Genomic DNA, 15971 nt, shown 5'->3' with positions numbered 1-15971 from the left:
GGGTCTTTCTCATTAATTATAGCCCCCTTCTCCTACAAATTTTATCCCCCATTTGTGTACAATTATAGTAAGGGGGCGAGCTATACCGGGAAGGGTTGTTTCGCCGAATTGCTCCAAAATTCCTCCCAAAGCTATTTAAGTGTTGAGGGGATTTTACCCTGAAGTCTTGCATCATTTGAGGGTTAAAAATTTAACACGTGTTGATAATTGCTGAAATAGATTGAAAATATTCATGTGTGGAATGGCGACGATAATCGATCACGTGTGACTTCTCAAGAGTGACGACACTTATCAATCGTACTCTGTATTGTAATTTGAAACTTTTTTCCCTCCATTGCTACTTATTCCTAATTGCGTCGTGAAAAGCAAGAAAATCTTCAATTGCCACGATTGACACAGAAAGTTCCAGGTAATTTAAACTGTTTATCCTAAGTCAACGAACTAAAACCTACAACGTTATATCCCCAACTTAGTGAACAAAATAAATTTAGTCACTTTGCCCTTGTTAACTATGAGCGCGGTATGCTTACCACTAACGAAAAAATAGACCCCGGAAATGTCAAGTAGGCGCCCACTAGGAGGCAAAGATTAACGCCCAATTTGAGTTCAGAGGAATCGCCGTTATTAAACCCAGTTGAGAATACGGGGGATAAAATGTGTTCAAAATCACACGGTTTGGAAACGGATTCCAGCAGTTTGGAGACAAATTTATTCAATATTTGGTGACCATGCACTATTTTGGCCTGATCGATCATTAGCACGTTGATGTCTGTCAAAGTATCCTAGGCGCGCTTGCATGAAGCTTTCAATAAAGATTTCACTCTTATCCCTTAAAACCCCACTAATTTATTGAGATGGCCGTGAACAGTACTTCCCTGTCATATAAACTAAACAACTGGCTCCATAAGGCACTATGTTGGGAACTATGTTTTTTTTTTGGGGGGGGGGGAGTCTCCTTTTGGGAAAAACCCAAAACTTTTTAGTTTCGTGCAAAATTTGGGTCTCTCCCATTATAGCGAACCCCACTCAATGTTGCCCAATTTATTGCAAAGATAGCATTTATTGCTAGGAAAGACTCTTTATGGAATCTTTTTGCGAGGGCCTTTTCCCAGTACGTTATGCATTCCCTCTCAGTCAGACAGCACGTACCCTTGCGTAAAAAATCAGGTGGTGCTGGGGCAGAACGGGAAAGACTATAAATTGTCCAAATATTAATTGTTGCCGCTGATGAATTTGGGATCTTTTTTTCCGTTTGTGCCCAAAGCCCCCCCCCCCCAGTAATTTTTGCATCCCCCCAGTTACGGAGCGCGTGTCATTACATAGTGAAGCATTGTAAAAAAAATAGCACGTGCATGTGGGGGGGACTGCAAATAATATGCACCCACTAAGCTGAGGTGGGCACAAACGGAAAGCACCCTGAATTTGATTACAATTGATGTTAATTGATGATGATTGTGTTGTGTGTAGGCAGAAGCATCCACAGCAGGAGAGAGAGGAGAGGAATTAGGAGGAGTAGAAGAAGAAGAGTCAATCAAGAGCATGTCTAAGCAGGCGGAGCAGGAGCACACAGGACACTACACGTGCTGGAACTGCAACGAGAGTCTATCTGGGCAGAGGTACATCATCAGGGATGACAACTCCTACTGCATCAAGTGCTACGAGGAGTTGTTTGCCAACACTTGTGAGGCATGTGGGCAGAAGATTGGCACCGACTCAAAGGTCAACTACCTCTTATACTCAGACTCCGATATTTTTCACTCTACACACTCTGCGTACTTTTTGGTATCGGTTTTATGCGATATATAAACCATTTGTTTCCTATATTAATAGCCAAATACAGATGTACAATTCTGGCATTTTTAGCACATGTTCTGGACTGTGAGATAACACGTTCTTTGCGATTCGTGTTTAAAAAAGGCTACCTTGATTGAGGATAATTGTTTCTAGAAAAAGGGGCATGTAAAATATTTGTCCATTATGCACCCACTGATTAAGATTTCGTGTCTTTCCCGTTATAGCCTTCCCCCAGCTTAGTGGTCAAATAATTTATTTCCCCCTCCCCAACATGGTAATTATACCATAACGGGGGGCTATAATTTCATGGGGGGGCTATAATTGGATAGACCCGCATATTATTTGCAACCCCAAAGGCACGTACCATATTTTTACATAATGATTTACTATGTAATGACACGTGTTCTGTAGCTGGAGAGGGGGGGGGGCAGCGTAACGTACTGGGGGGCACAAACAGAGAAAAGATCCGGGATCTTTTCCGTTTGTGCCCCCCCCCCCCCCCCCAGCTTAGTGGGTGCATATTATTTGCACCCCCCCCCCCGACGCACGTGCCATATTTTTACATGATGATTTACTATGTAATGGCACGTGCTCTGTAACTGGGGGGAGCATAACGTACTGGGGGGGGGGGGCACAAACGGAAAAGATCCAAGATCCGATCTCTGTAGAGGAAGATATTTGAGACTTCAGTTCAGCTATTTAATATGATCCGCAACAAAAAGCAAAAAATCTTGAGTTCTTTCCAATTGTAGCCCCCCCCACCCCACCCCCACGAAATTATAGCTTCCCATTATGGTCGTATATATACATTATATGTGTCTTACCCATTATAGCCCCCACCCCCAGCTTAGTGGTCAGATAACCTATAGCCCCGCCCCCAATCATGGTAATCATACCATAATGGGGGGCTATAATTTCAAGGGGGCTATAATGGGAAAGAGTTCATTATATGACCACTAGAACGGTGGCCAGATGGCAAAGACCCGACTCTTGAACTGCACTGTTTTTGATAAAAACTTATTAGATAATTTGAGGTGTTTTACAAGTTAGTGCGTTGCAGATTGGGGCATGGCCTTATACCATTGCCTCATTGAAGATTTCAGAAAAATCCAATGGGATTCTTCGCATTTCAACATTCAGTGGTGTTAAAACTGAGCGGCTACTAACAGCACGCCACTTCCTGGCAGCAACCAGCCTCAACCTGTAACATCTGTTAGTAAACACTGCAAACAAAGCAAAAATCATGCATGGGAGATCACAAATTCAGTTTTAAGATTGAATTAGCACCTGTAAGTAAAAATTAAATTAACAACACAGAAACCCCAATAAAAATCACCATAAAATACCACAACTAATTCTTTGAAGTAAAAAGAAACATAATCCAAAAATATCAAGAATGATGCTGTGATTTACAAAGAACGACTTTCACACTCGATATTGACATTTAGAACAAATCTCCTATAGGACATCTAGAAGAAATACTATAAAATCAATACCCATATAACTCACCTCTCTTTAATAATAGACAGGAACATAAAAAAGAGAAAATAAAGATATCGGATCTTTTCTTTTCCGGCCCCCATGTTTTTTCATGGACCTCTTATATATTGTGTGTTGGTAGATGGCATGTTAATATGTAAAAAAGCACGTGGTCTCATCTTTTTAGTAAATTTAAAATGAATTTAATATCTTATTGTAATTGGAAACATTTTTCGACTTGAGAGAATATTTATGCCTACTGTCAAGCACACTGTGACTTTTCATTGCAAAGCACGTCAAATGCAGGTCATTGTCATATCAAAACTGGACGGGAGTAGCAGATTTTCATAAAACTATAGTAGCACAAAATCAAGAAAAAACTAACTGAATTGCATTATTAAAAATAAACCATTCCAATATCATAAGATCTAAATAACGCCTCCCGTCATAATTCAATACACCTCCACTTTGGCCAGGGCTCAGGGTATTTAGTCATTAGACTATTAGAGGAACGAATCCCAAGCCATGAAGACCAGAGAATCGGTGCAAAGACCATCTGGGTTCCAGCTTTTTAAGGAGTTGAGGCGCGTGAGCCTCAAGTCACCTTAAAACCATCTTTCGAGACAAAGCAGAACATGTGTTGTCCGGACCAATTATGTAATGTAGTCATTTCAACATTTCAGCTCTGCAATCACGGTTGCAAAACAACACTGTAACGCTAGTTATGTAACTATCAAAACATCTATTTTGTCTGGACCCTACACACCATTGTTACTAGAACACAATTCAATCAAACTTTGGGATATTTTCCGTTTGCCGATCCAGCGTAAAGAGTGCATATTATTTGCGCCCCCAGACGCACAAGCCATATTTGTTCAAGACGATTTACCATGTAATGGCACGTGCTCTGGTACTGAGGAGAGTATAACGTGCTGGGGGCACAAATGGAAAAGACTCAAATTTTGCCACCTAATCCAACTGCTTCGAAACTACTGCTTCGAAATCCAGATGCTTCCTAGAACAAAGATTTTTTCAAAAAAAAAACAAAATAACTTTGCAATGAACTAAATCGATGTGCACTATGAATTTGCATCTTTTCCGTTTGCGCCCGCCAGTACGGTATGCATACCCATTACAGACCACGTGCCATTACGTAGTAAAATAATGTAAATTTGGAAACTCATCATATAAAAATTTGATACGTGCGTTGAGGGGTGCAACTAATATGCACCCGGTAAAATGAGGGCTCAAACGGTAAAGATCCATCACTTTTCCCAAAGTATCAGAAATCCTATGGTCGGAAACTAAACCAATGGAACATAATTCCTATGCTGGGTTAGCAACAAAAAACACAACAACAAAAAGACAGAAGAAAGGTTCTTAAAGAAAGGTTCTTAAAGTTCTTAAAGAGATGTTCTTAAAGTTTGACCCCCCCCCCAACACACACACCCACGCGCACACGAATATGGGACATGACTACATGTAAGAACATCATAAATGATGAAATGACTCAAATGTGAGTTGCGCTTCTCTAAAATTTTGCCGTAGCTCAATACCCACTGTGCACGAAATTCTTTTGAAGATTTGCATCTCCTCTGATCAAACGTTTACACTCTGGCTAGATGTTCAGAGAATAATGCATCGATTTATCTCATCTTTGAAAGTCTAATGCTTTCTCCGTATCAGCAGACCGTTTTATCTTGTTTTTCATGTTACTGACAGGTTCGTCTCACGTAGCTTTGAAGTTCATTTACCCTAATTGTGGTTAAATTGGTTGACCTCTTTGGAAAATAATTTCACTGGCTTGTTTGTACGCATCACTAGGGTTAAATTTTACCCGTACATTATCGTTACTCTGAATTTATTTAAATCACCTAAATGGATGCTTCCTGATTTTGCACTTCACGTTGTTTATTCAATCTTTGACGTCCCGGCAATGTCAAAGTCACTGTTACTTTTCGTCACAAAACCTGACAGTGAAAGTCATAACCACCATCAAAACAACTTGGAGGTAGCCGATTTCTCAAAAAAATGTAACAAAAGCAAGCCAAACAAAAACTGATTTGCATTATTAATCTTAGTCCGTTCCAAATATATAAGATCTAAGTAACCACCTCCCGTCATAGTTCAATTACAAAACCTTATTAATCAGATATTCCTGACGGTAGATGATTGATTTCAAATGGAATTCTTCACTGCAGAAGCTAGTCCTCAAGATTTTGTCTGTTTTGAAGGTGCAACAAGGACGTTGTATATCACCTTTTTCAGATTATTTAAGATTCTTTTCTAGAATTAAGCACGTTGTGATACAAAAAAAGGTAAATGGGGCTTCAAATTGTTAATTGCTCTCAAACGAAGTTGTAGCATTAATAATAGTCCTGTCTGTCTTTTTTATGCGATTTTTCTTTTGACCGATTTTTCGTCTCACCCTTTTGACTTTTCGACCGCAGAAATGGGATTAACAGTTAGCGCCCAGAGGGAATTAGGTTCGCTTAGATCTTTTCAGCTCACTAGTTGCCAAGTATGCGATTCACAGTAACTGTTTTGAAGACGTATACTCATTGTGAGAAGAAAGGTTCTTAAATTTTGGCCCCCCAACACACACACGCGCAAACGAATAGGGGACATGACTACATGCAAGAACATCAGAAATAATAAAATGCCTCAAATGTGATTTGCGCTTCACTAAAATTTTGCCGTAGCTCAATACTCAATGTGCACGAAATTCTTTTGGAGACTTGTATCTCACCCGATCATACCTTTACGCTCTCGCTAGATGTTCAGAGAATAGCGCATCGGTTTATCTCATCTTTGAAAATCTAAGGGTTTCTCTGTATCAGCAGCCCGTTTTATCCTGTTTCATATGTTACTGACAGGTTCGTCTCACGTAGCTTTGAAGTTCATTTACCCTAATTGTGGCTATATTGGTTGACTTCTCTGGATAATAATTTCAGTGGCTTGTTTGTACGCATCACTGGGGTAAAATTGCAATCGTACATTACCGTTACTCTGAATTTATTCAAATCACCTAAATGGATGCTTCCTGATTTTGCACTTCACGTTGTTTATTCAATCTTTGCCGTCCCGGCAATGTCAAGGTCACTGTTACTTTTCGTCACAAAACCTGACAGTGAAAGTCATAACCACCATCAAAACAACTTGGAGGTAGCGGATTTCTCGAAAAAATGTAACAAAAGCAAGCCAAACAAAAACTGATTTGCATTATTAATCTTAGTCCGTTCCAAATTTATAAGATCTAAGTAACCACCTACCGTCATAGTTCAATTACAAAACCTTATTAATCAGATATTCCTGACGGTAGATGACTTGATTTCAAATGGAATTCTTCACTGCAGAAGCTAGTCCTCAAGATTTTGTCTGTTTTGAAGGTGCAACAAGGACGTTGTATATCACCATTTTTAGATTATTTAAGATTCTTTTCTAGAATCCAGCACGGTGTGATACAAAAATCGGTAAATGGGGCTTCAAATTGTTAATTGCTCTCAAACGAAGTTGTAGCATTAATAATAGTCCTGTCTGTCTTTTTTATGCGATTTTTCTTTTGACCGATTTTTGTCTCACCCTTTTGACTTTTCGACCGCAGAAATGGGATGAACAGTTAGCGCCCAGAGGGAATTAGGTTCGCTTAGATCTTTTCAGCTCACTAGTTGCCAAGTATGCGATTAACAGTAACTGTTTTGAAGACGTATACTCATTGTGCGAAGAAAGGTTCTTAAATTTTGACCCCCCAACACACACACGCGCAAACGAATAGGGGACATGACTACATGTAAGAACATCAGAAATGATAAAATGCCTCAAATGTGATTTGCGCTTCACTAAAATTTTGCCGTAGCTCAATACTCAATGTGCACGAAATTCTTTTGGAGACTTGTATCTCACCCGATCATACCTTTACGCTCTCGCTAGATGTTCAGAGAATAGCGCATCGGTTTATCTCATCTTTGAAAATCTAAGGGTTTCTCTGTATCAGCAGCCCGTTTTATCCTGTTTCATATGTTACTGACAGGTTCGTCTCACGTAGCTTTGAAGTTCATTTACCCTAATTGTGGTTAAATTGGTTGACTTCTCTGGATAATAATTTCAGTGGCTTGTTTGTACGCATCACTGGGGTAAAATTGCAATCGTACATTACCGTTACTCTGAATTTATTCAAATCACCTAAATGGATGCTTCCTGATTTTGCACTTCACGTTGTTTATTCAATCTTTGCCGTCCCGGCAATGTCAAGGTCACTGTTAGTTTTCGTCACAAAACCTGACAGTGAAAGTCATAACCACCATCAAAACAACTTGGAGGTAGCCGATTTCTCGAAAAAATGTAACAAAAGCAAGCCAAACAAAAACTGATTTGCATTATTAATCTTAGTCCGTTCCAAATTTATAAGATCTAAGTAACCACCTCCCGTCATAGTTCAATTACAAAACCTTATTAATCAGATATTCCTGACGGTAGATGACTTGATTTCAAATGGAATTCTTCACTGCAGAAGCTAGTCCTCAAGATTTTGTCTGTTTTGAAGGTGCAACAAGGACGTTGTATATCACCATTTTTAGATTATTTAAGATTCTTTTCTAGAATCCAGCACGGTGTGATACAAAAATGGGTAAATGGGGCTTCAAATTGTTAATTGCTCTCAAACGAAGTTGTAGCATTAATAATAGTCCTGTCTGACTTTTTTATGCGATTTTTCTTTTGACCGATTTTTGTCTCAGCCTTTTGACTTTTCGACCGCAGAAATGGGATGAACAGTTAGCGCCCAGAGGGAATTAGGTTCGCTTAGATCTTTTCAGCTCACTAGTTGCCAAGTATGCGATTAACAGTAACTGTTTTGAAGACGTATACTCATTGTGCGAAGAAAGGTTCTTGAATTTTGACCCCCCAACACACAGACGCGCAAACGAATAGGGGACATGACTACATGTAAGAACATCAGAAATGATAAAATGCCTCAGATGTGATTTGTGCTTCAGTAATATTTTGACGTAGCTCAATACTCAATGTGCACGAAATACTTTTGAAGACTTGTATCTCCCCCGATCATACCTTTACGCTCTGGCTAGATGTTCAGAGAATAGCTTATCGGTTTATCTCATCTTTGAAAATCTAAGGGTTTCTCTGTATCAGCAGCCCGTTTAATCCTGTTTTATATGTTACTGACAGGTTCGTCTCACGTAGCTTTGAAGTTCATTTACCCTAATTGTGGTTAAATTGGTTGACCTCTCCGGAAAAAAATTTCAGAGGCTTGTTTGTACGCATCACTAGGGTAAATTTGTACCCGTACATTACCGTTACTCTGAATTTATTTAAATCACCTAAAGGGATGCTTCCTGATTTTGCACTTCACGTTGTTTATTCAATCTTTGCCTTTCCGGCAATGTCAAGGTCACTGTTATTTTTCGTCACAAAACCTGACAGTGAAATTCATAACCACCATCAAAACAACATGGAGGTAGCCGATTTCTCAAAAAAATGTAACAAAAGCAAGCGAAACAAAAACTGATTTGCATTATTAATCATAATCCGTTCCAAAATTATAAGATCTAAGTAACCACCTCCCGTCATAATTCAATAACAAAACCTTATTAATCAGATTTTCCTGACGGTAGATGACTTGATTTCAAATTGAATTCTTCACTGCAGAAGCTAGTCCTCAAGATTTTGTCTGTTTTGAAGGTGCAACAAGGACGTTGTATATCACCTTTTTCAGAATATTTAAGATTTTTTTCTAGAATCCAGCACGGTGTGAAACAAAAATCGGTAAATTGGGCTTCAAATTGTTAATTGCTCTCAAGCGAAGTTTTAGCAATAATAACAGTCCTGTCTGTCGTTTTATGCGATTTTTCCCTTGACCAATTTTTTGTCCCACCCTTTTGACTTTTCGACCGCAGAAATAGGATGAACAGGTAGCGCCCAGAGGGAATTAAGTTCGCTTAGATCTTTTCAGCTCACTAGTTGCCAAGTATGCTATTCACAGTAACTGTTTTGAAGACGTATACTCATTGTGCGAAGAAAGGTTCTTAAAGTTTGACCCCCCAACACACACACGCGCGCAAACGAATAGGGGACATGACTACATGTGAGAACATCAGAAATGATAAAATGCCTCAAATGTGATTTGCGCTTCAGAAAAATTTTGCCGTAGCTCAATACCCAATGTGCACGAAATTCTTTTGAAGACTTGTATCTCCCCCGGTTAAACATTTACGCTCTGGCTAGAGGTTCAGAGAATAGCGCATGGGTTTATCTCATCTTTGAAAATCTAAGGGTTTCTCTATCAGCAGCCCGTTTCATCCTGTTTTATATGTTACTGACAGGTTCGTCTCACGTAGCTTTGAAGTTCATTTACCCTAATTGTGGTTAAATTGGTTGACCTCTCTGGAAAAAAATTTCAGTGGCTTGTTTGTACGCATCACTGGGGTAAAATTGTACCCGTACATTTCCGTTACTCTGAATTTATTTAAATCAACTAAATGCATGATTCCTGGTTTTCAACTTCAGGTTCTTTATTCAGTCTTTGCCGTTCCGGCAATGTCAAGGTAACTATTACTTTTCGTCACAAAACGTGACAGTGAAAGTCATAACCACCACCAAAACAACATGGAGGTAGCCGATTTCTCAAAAAAAATGTAACAAAAGCAAGCGAAACAAAAACTGATTTGCATTATTAATCATAATCTGTTCCAAAATTATAAGATCCAAGTAACCACCTCCCGTCATAATTCAAAAAAAACCTTATTAATCAGATTTTCCTGACGGTAAATGACTTGATTTCAAATTGAATTCTTCACTGCAGAAGGTAGTCCTCAAGATTTTGTCTGATTTGAAGGCGCAAAAACGACGTTGTATATCGCTTTTTTTCAGATTATTTAAGATACTTTTCTTAAATCCAGCACGGTGTGAAACAAAAATCGGTAAATGGGGCTTCAAATTGTTAATTGCTCTCAAACGAAGTTGTAGCAATAATAATAGTCCTGTCTGTCTTTATGCGATTTTTCCCTTGACCAATTTTTTGTCTCAACCTTTTGATTTTTTGACCGCAGAAATGGGATGAACAGGTAGCGCCCAGAGGGAATTAAGATCGCTAAGATCTTTTCAGCTCACTAGTTGCCAATCATGCGATTCACAGTAACTGTTTTGAAGACATATACTCATTGTGGTGCGAAGAAAGGTTCTTAAAGTTTGACCACCCAACACACACACCAAAATGGGACCTGACTACATGTAAGAACATCATAAATTAACGTTGTGTTTTATTGTAGGACCTCTTTGGAAAATAATTTCAGTGGCTTGTTTGTACGCATCACTAGGGTTAAATTTTACCCGTACATTATCGTTACTCTGAATTTATTTAAATCACCTAAATGGATGCTTCCTGATTTTGCACTTCACGTTGTTTATTCAATCTTTGCCGTCCCGGCAATGTCAAGTTCACTGTTACTTTTCGTCACAAAATTTGACAGTGAAAGTCATAACCACCATCAACACAACTTGGAGGTAGCCGATTTCTCAAAAAAATGTAACAAAAGCAAGCCAAACGAAAACTGATTTGCATTATTAATCTTAGTCCGTTCCAAATTTATAAGATCTAAGTAACCACCTCCCGTCATAGTTCAATTACAAAACCTTATTAATCAGATACTCCTGGCGGTAGATGACTTGATTTCAAACGGAATTCTTTACTGCAGAAGCTAGTCCTCAAGATTTTGTCTGTTTTGAAGGTGCAACAAGGACGTTGTATATCACCTTTTTCAGATTATTTAAGATTCTTTTCTAGAATCCAGCACGGTTTGATACAAAAATCTGTAAATAGGGCTTCAAATTGTTAATTGCTCTCAAACGAAGTTGTAGCATTAATAATAGTCCTGTCTGTCTTTTTTATGCGATTTTTGTTTTGAACGATTGTTCGTCTCACCCTTTTGACTTTTCGACCGCAGAAATGGGATGAACAGTTAGCGTCCAGAGGCAATTAGGTTCGCTTAGATCTTTTCAGCTCACTAGTTGCCAAGTATGCGATTCACAGTAACTGTTTTGAAGACGTATACTCATTGTGCGAAGAAAGGTTCTTAAAGTTTGACCCCCCAACACACACACGCGCAAACGAATAGGGGACATGACTACATGTAAGAACATCAGAAATGATAAAATGCCTCAAATGTGATTTGCGCTTCAGTAAAATTTTGCCGTAGCTCAATACTCAATGTGCACGAAATTCTTTTGGAGACTTGTATCTCCCCCGATCATACCTTTACGCTCTCGCTAGATGTTCAGAGAATAGCGCATCGGTTTATCTCATCTTTGAAAATCTAAGGGTTTCTCTGTATCAGCAGCCCGTTTTGTCCTGTTTCATATGTTACTGACAGGTTCGTCTCACGTAGCTTTGAATTTCATTTACCCTAATTGTGGTTAAATTGGTTGACTTCTCTGGATAATAATTTCAGTGGCTTGTTTGTACGCATCACTGGGGTAAAATTGCAATCGTACATTACCGTTACTCTGAATTTATTTAAATCACCTAAATGGATGCTTCCTGATTTTGCACTTCACGTTGTTTATTCAATCTTTGCCGTCCCGACAATGTCAAGGTCACTGTTACTTTTCGTCACAAAAACTGACAGTGAAAGTCATAACCACCATCAAAACAACTTGGAGGTAGCCGATTTCTCAAAAAAGCAAGCCAAACAAAAACTGATTTGCATTATTAATCTTAGTCCGTTCCAAATTTATAAGATCTAAGTAACCACCTCCCGTATGGAATTCTTCACTGCAGAAGCTAGTCCTCAAGATTTTGTCTGTTTTGAAGGTGCAACAAGGACGTTGTATATCACCTTTTTCAGATTATTTAAGATTCTTTTCTAGAATCCAGCACGGTGTGATACAAAAATCGGTAAATGGGGCTTCAAATTGTTAATTGCTCTCAAACGAAATTGTAGCATTAATAATAGTCCTGTCTGTCTTTTTTGTGCGATTTTTCTTTTGACCGATTTTTGTCTCACCCTTTTGACTTTTCGACCGCAGAAATGGGATGAACAGTTAGCGCCCAGAGGGAATTAGGTTCGCTTAGATCTTTTCAGCTCACTAGTTGCCAAGTATGCGATTAACAGTAACTGTTTTGAAGACGTATACTCATTGTGCGAAGAAAGGTTCTTGAATTTTGACCCCCCCCCCCCAACACACACACACACACACACACACACACACACACACACACACACGCACACAAATATGGGACCCGACTACATGTAAGAACATCACAAATGATAAAATGCCTCAAATGTGAGTTGCACTTCTCTAGAATTAATACTTGAACAACTCAGAATTATTTCTCATAAGCCCCAAGACATTTTCTACATAATTAAAATGGAGCCTAAATTTGATATGGAAAGTTGTAATGTGAAAGAGCCGTGTTCATTGATTATTTAAATATGTGGTAGTTAATTAATATTTGCTGGTGCAAAGAATTACCAATTTTGAAGATGTTGATATTTCTGTTTATGAACTACAATAACTTATCAAATGTTTATGACCGGTAAACTTATTTAGGTTTTGTGATATAACAATTCAATTACTTGTGTTCAGCTACTTATATTCAGTAAACTTCATAATTAAATTAATTTCTTTTAAAACTAACCAATGGTTTCTAAAACATTTGTTTGACGAAGATTGAACGTTGTGTTTTATTGTAGGACCTTTCGTACAAAGACAAACACTGGCACGAGAGGTGCTTCAAGTGTTCCAACTGTGACGTGTCACTAGTGGACAGACTGTTCGGGTCCAGGAATGACCAGCTGTTCTGTGACAACTGTTACGATGAAAAGTTCGGTGCCAAGTGTGATGGATGTGGGCAGGTATTCAAGGCTGGTGAGTCCATTTTGACTCCCGATTTCTGCCCCTTCCCCTCTCACCAGCTTATATATGTAAATTGAGACAGTTCTCAATAAATGCCAGAAGTCCTCGATCACTTCAAGCAGAATCGCGTAGCCTATACTTGAACAGTGTTTCAGGCATGAAAAAACTTGAATGGAATGGTCAGCAATGGCACGAGGAGTGTTTCAAGTGTACGAACTGCTCGGCTGTGATTGGCTGCAATAGCTTCATGCCAAAGGACAACCAGCCATACTGCATCCAGTGTTTCAATGACCTGTTTGCTCCCAAGTGCAAGGCATGTGGCCAGCCTATAATGACTGGAGGAGTGCTGTACAGAAATGAGCCGTACCATAGGGACTGCTTCGGGTGCACTAACTGCAAGAACAACTTGGTCGGGCAGAAATTCACGTCTCGCGACAACAAACCCTACTGTGCTGACTGCTTTGGGGAATTGTTCGCCAAGAGATGCACAAAGTGCAACAAACCTATCACAGGTCAGTTGTAGTTTATGTTCTGACCCTAAAGGTCAGATTATTTTGTACTTTTCAATTAAACAATTTAACTCATATCAAAGCACAATTGTAAGTTCCGAGTAGCATTTTCTTATCAATAAATCAATATTAAGTTTGAGAGAGTCTTCTTGTGGAAAATTGACAATTGTTTATTTTCTTCAAGCTTCTTATCTTGCGAATTAATGCAATAATCTCGCGAGTTTTGAACCAAATTGCAGGATTCCTACAAAAATTTAATCGGCTCATCACTATGGTCAGAAATATGTTGTCTATAAGTGTACCGTGTTCCCGGATTGCTGGTCGTACAAAAATCCCGGAAACCATACAAATCATTGGTACAATCAATGATTTCCGTATCAGCCGTGCATCATATATGATTTGTATGACTTCCTGGTAATGGTGAAAGGATCACACAGATTTTCAAAGGATCCTTACACGGTCAATTGTTTAGGCATTGGTGGAACCAAGTTCATCTCGTTCGATGGTCGCCATTGGCATAACGAGTGCTTCAACTGTGACGGGCCCAATTGTGGAGAGAACTTAGTGGGGAAGGGATTCATCACGGACCAGCAGGAGATCCTGTGCCCCAACTGTGCCAAGCTACCCTACACTAAAAGGGAGGAGCTACGCAAACAGGCCATGGAGGCGTAAATGAACATCACAAACATCATCAACACAGACAGAAAAACATCAAAACAACAAACAAAATTCATTAAGACCAAACTACGAACACCTCCTCGATACAAAGACCGTTTGTTTCCGGCGCGTGTGATTAAAAATTGCCCGCAGAATGAACTAAAAAGTCACAATTCAATTCGGTTGGTGCAACTTTCATCAACTGTCTATGTGACAAATCGCGATTATGTGTTTTTGTCTGTTCAAATGCTTCGTTCGACCTTACGGTGTAGAGTAAATAAAGTAATTAATGTCACAAAGTGTCGCATTTTTGATTATATTGGTATGTATGTTGCTTGTTGCTGATTGATTTATGTAAGTGCTTCTTTAGTAGTAAGTAAAGACGTTAGTTGCCAGAGCTATATGGTTTGAATTGTTGTATTTGCTGTAACAAAGTTGGTTCCAAAAGCTATCTGCCATCTAACCATGACAGGAACCATAAAACATCAAGACCAATGTTGGCATGTATTCATCCCATTCAAGAATACTTCAGCACCGATTGTGTAATTGCTACTACTGTTATAACTCAAGTGCCTACTACTGTCGTTTGCCAAATAGATATTTTGTATGACATTTTAAATCATTACCTCCTCCGCATTTTGGAGCCATTAATGAAATAAGTTGATGCTACTAGTTATTGATGTTATCGCCAAATTTGTTTATAGCAATCAAGTATTTCGACAAAAAGGTCGAATGAATTTTGAATTTAACCAAATTTGTTATAGCCCTTTTTGTAAGTGCTATGTTTAAAAAAAACTAAACATAACAGAGAACGAAACTAAACATAATGAAAGAAATCAACATTTGTGCTATAACGATCCCAGCCGCAGCCGCTGACATTTCGGAGCGTTTTAGTTCTAACTTATTCACTCCGCAAAGCAACCTCGAAAACTAGCTTTCTCTCTAGACAACAGCAAAGTCATAGGGTGGAGAAAATTAGTTCAAAAAATTCATAAAACGAATGTCAAGATGTTATCAAACTTCAAATTCCATGAACAGAGTATTGCGTGTTAAATTGCTCTCGAAGGAAGTTTGAAGCAATTATTGTAAAGGTGTTTGTCTTTTTTATGCAAAATTTTCGCTGACCCTTTTAATTTTTCGAGTGACTTTAAGCGTTTCGGGTGATCTAAATTTCTCTCTCAATAAGAATTTTAAGCAGCTGAACTCAATTGACAGTTCACTACTAAAAGTCAATTTAAAAGTGCGCCAAAATTGGTCTCTTTTTTACTTAAATTTTTTTTACTGTTTATAGTGGTATATAATAACCTCTAATGACGTCATTTGAAGCCCTCCTGAATTTACTTACTCGGTTATGTTAGCAAATGAAGTTTCGCGCTATGATAATAATGATAAAACGGGAAAATTACAATGTGCCAAGAACAGCACAATTTTGACAAATCTCAATTTTTACATCGCTTACAAAGGAAAAACGAAACGATACCCTGAAATCTAAAAAATGCTAGGCGTTAATTTTTGGATCAGTAAAATTGCTAGGCAATTCGAACTTTTTTATGAACACTTGATGACATTCGGAGTTTTCAAGGAACCTATGAGCCTTTTGCAGCCTTTACTAAACGTTTATTTCAAAAACCCCAAAATTTTTTGTTAAAAAAATTTAACACA

The 15971-nt window shown here is 38.6% G+C and overlaps 1 protein-coding gene across 4 annotated transcripts in view; it reads left to right on the top strand.

Moving 5' to 3' along the window:
* Positions 1-15072, top strand: part of LOC142336084 (four and a half LIM domains protein 2-like) — a 109072-nt gene extending 94000 nt beyond the window's left edge. For all 4 annotated transcript variants that reach the window (XM_075384606.1, XM_075384609.1, XM_075384608.1 and 1 more), the window contains 4 exons: positions 1468-1719; positions 12981-13155; positions 13299-13655; positions 14125-15072. In XM_075384606.1, the coding sequence (XP_075240721.1) occupies positions 1468-1719; positions 12981-13155; positions 13299-13655; positions 14125-14324 (984 nt within the window). In that variant the 3' untranslated portion in view covers positions 14325-15072. The remainder of the gene's footprint in view (positions 1-1467; positions 1720-12980; positions 13156-13298; positions 13656-14124) is intronic.
* The last annotated feature ends 899 nt before the right edge of the window (positions 15073-15971 follow it).

This window comes from Convolutriloba macropyga, chromosome 3 (assembly GCF_964194025.1).
Source record: "Convolutriloba macropyga chromosome 3, txConMacr16.3, whole genome shotgun sequence".
In the NCBI taxonomy this organism is placed as follows: domain Eukaryota; kingdom Metazoa; phylum Xenacoelomorpha; order Acoela; family Convolutidae; genus Convolutriloba; species Convolutriloba macropyga.
This window is presented reverse-complemented; position numbering and strand designations above follow the sequence as displayed.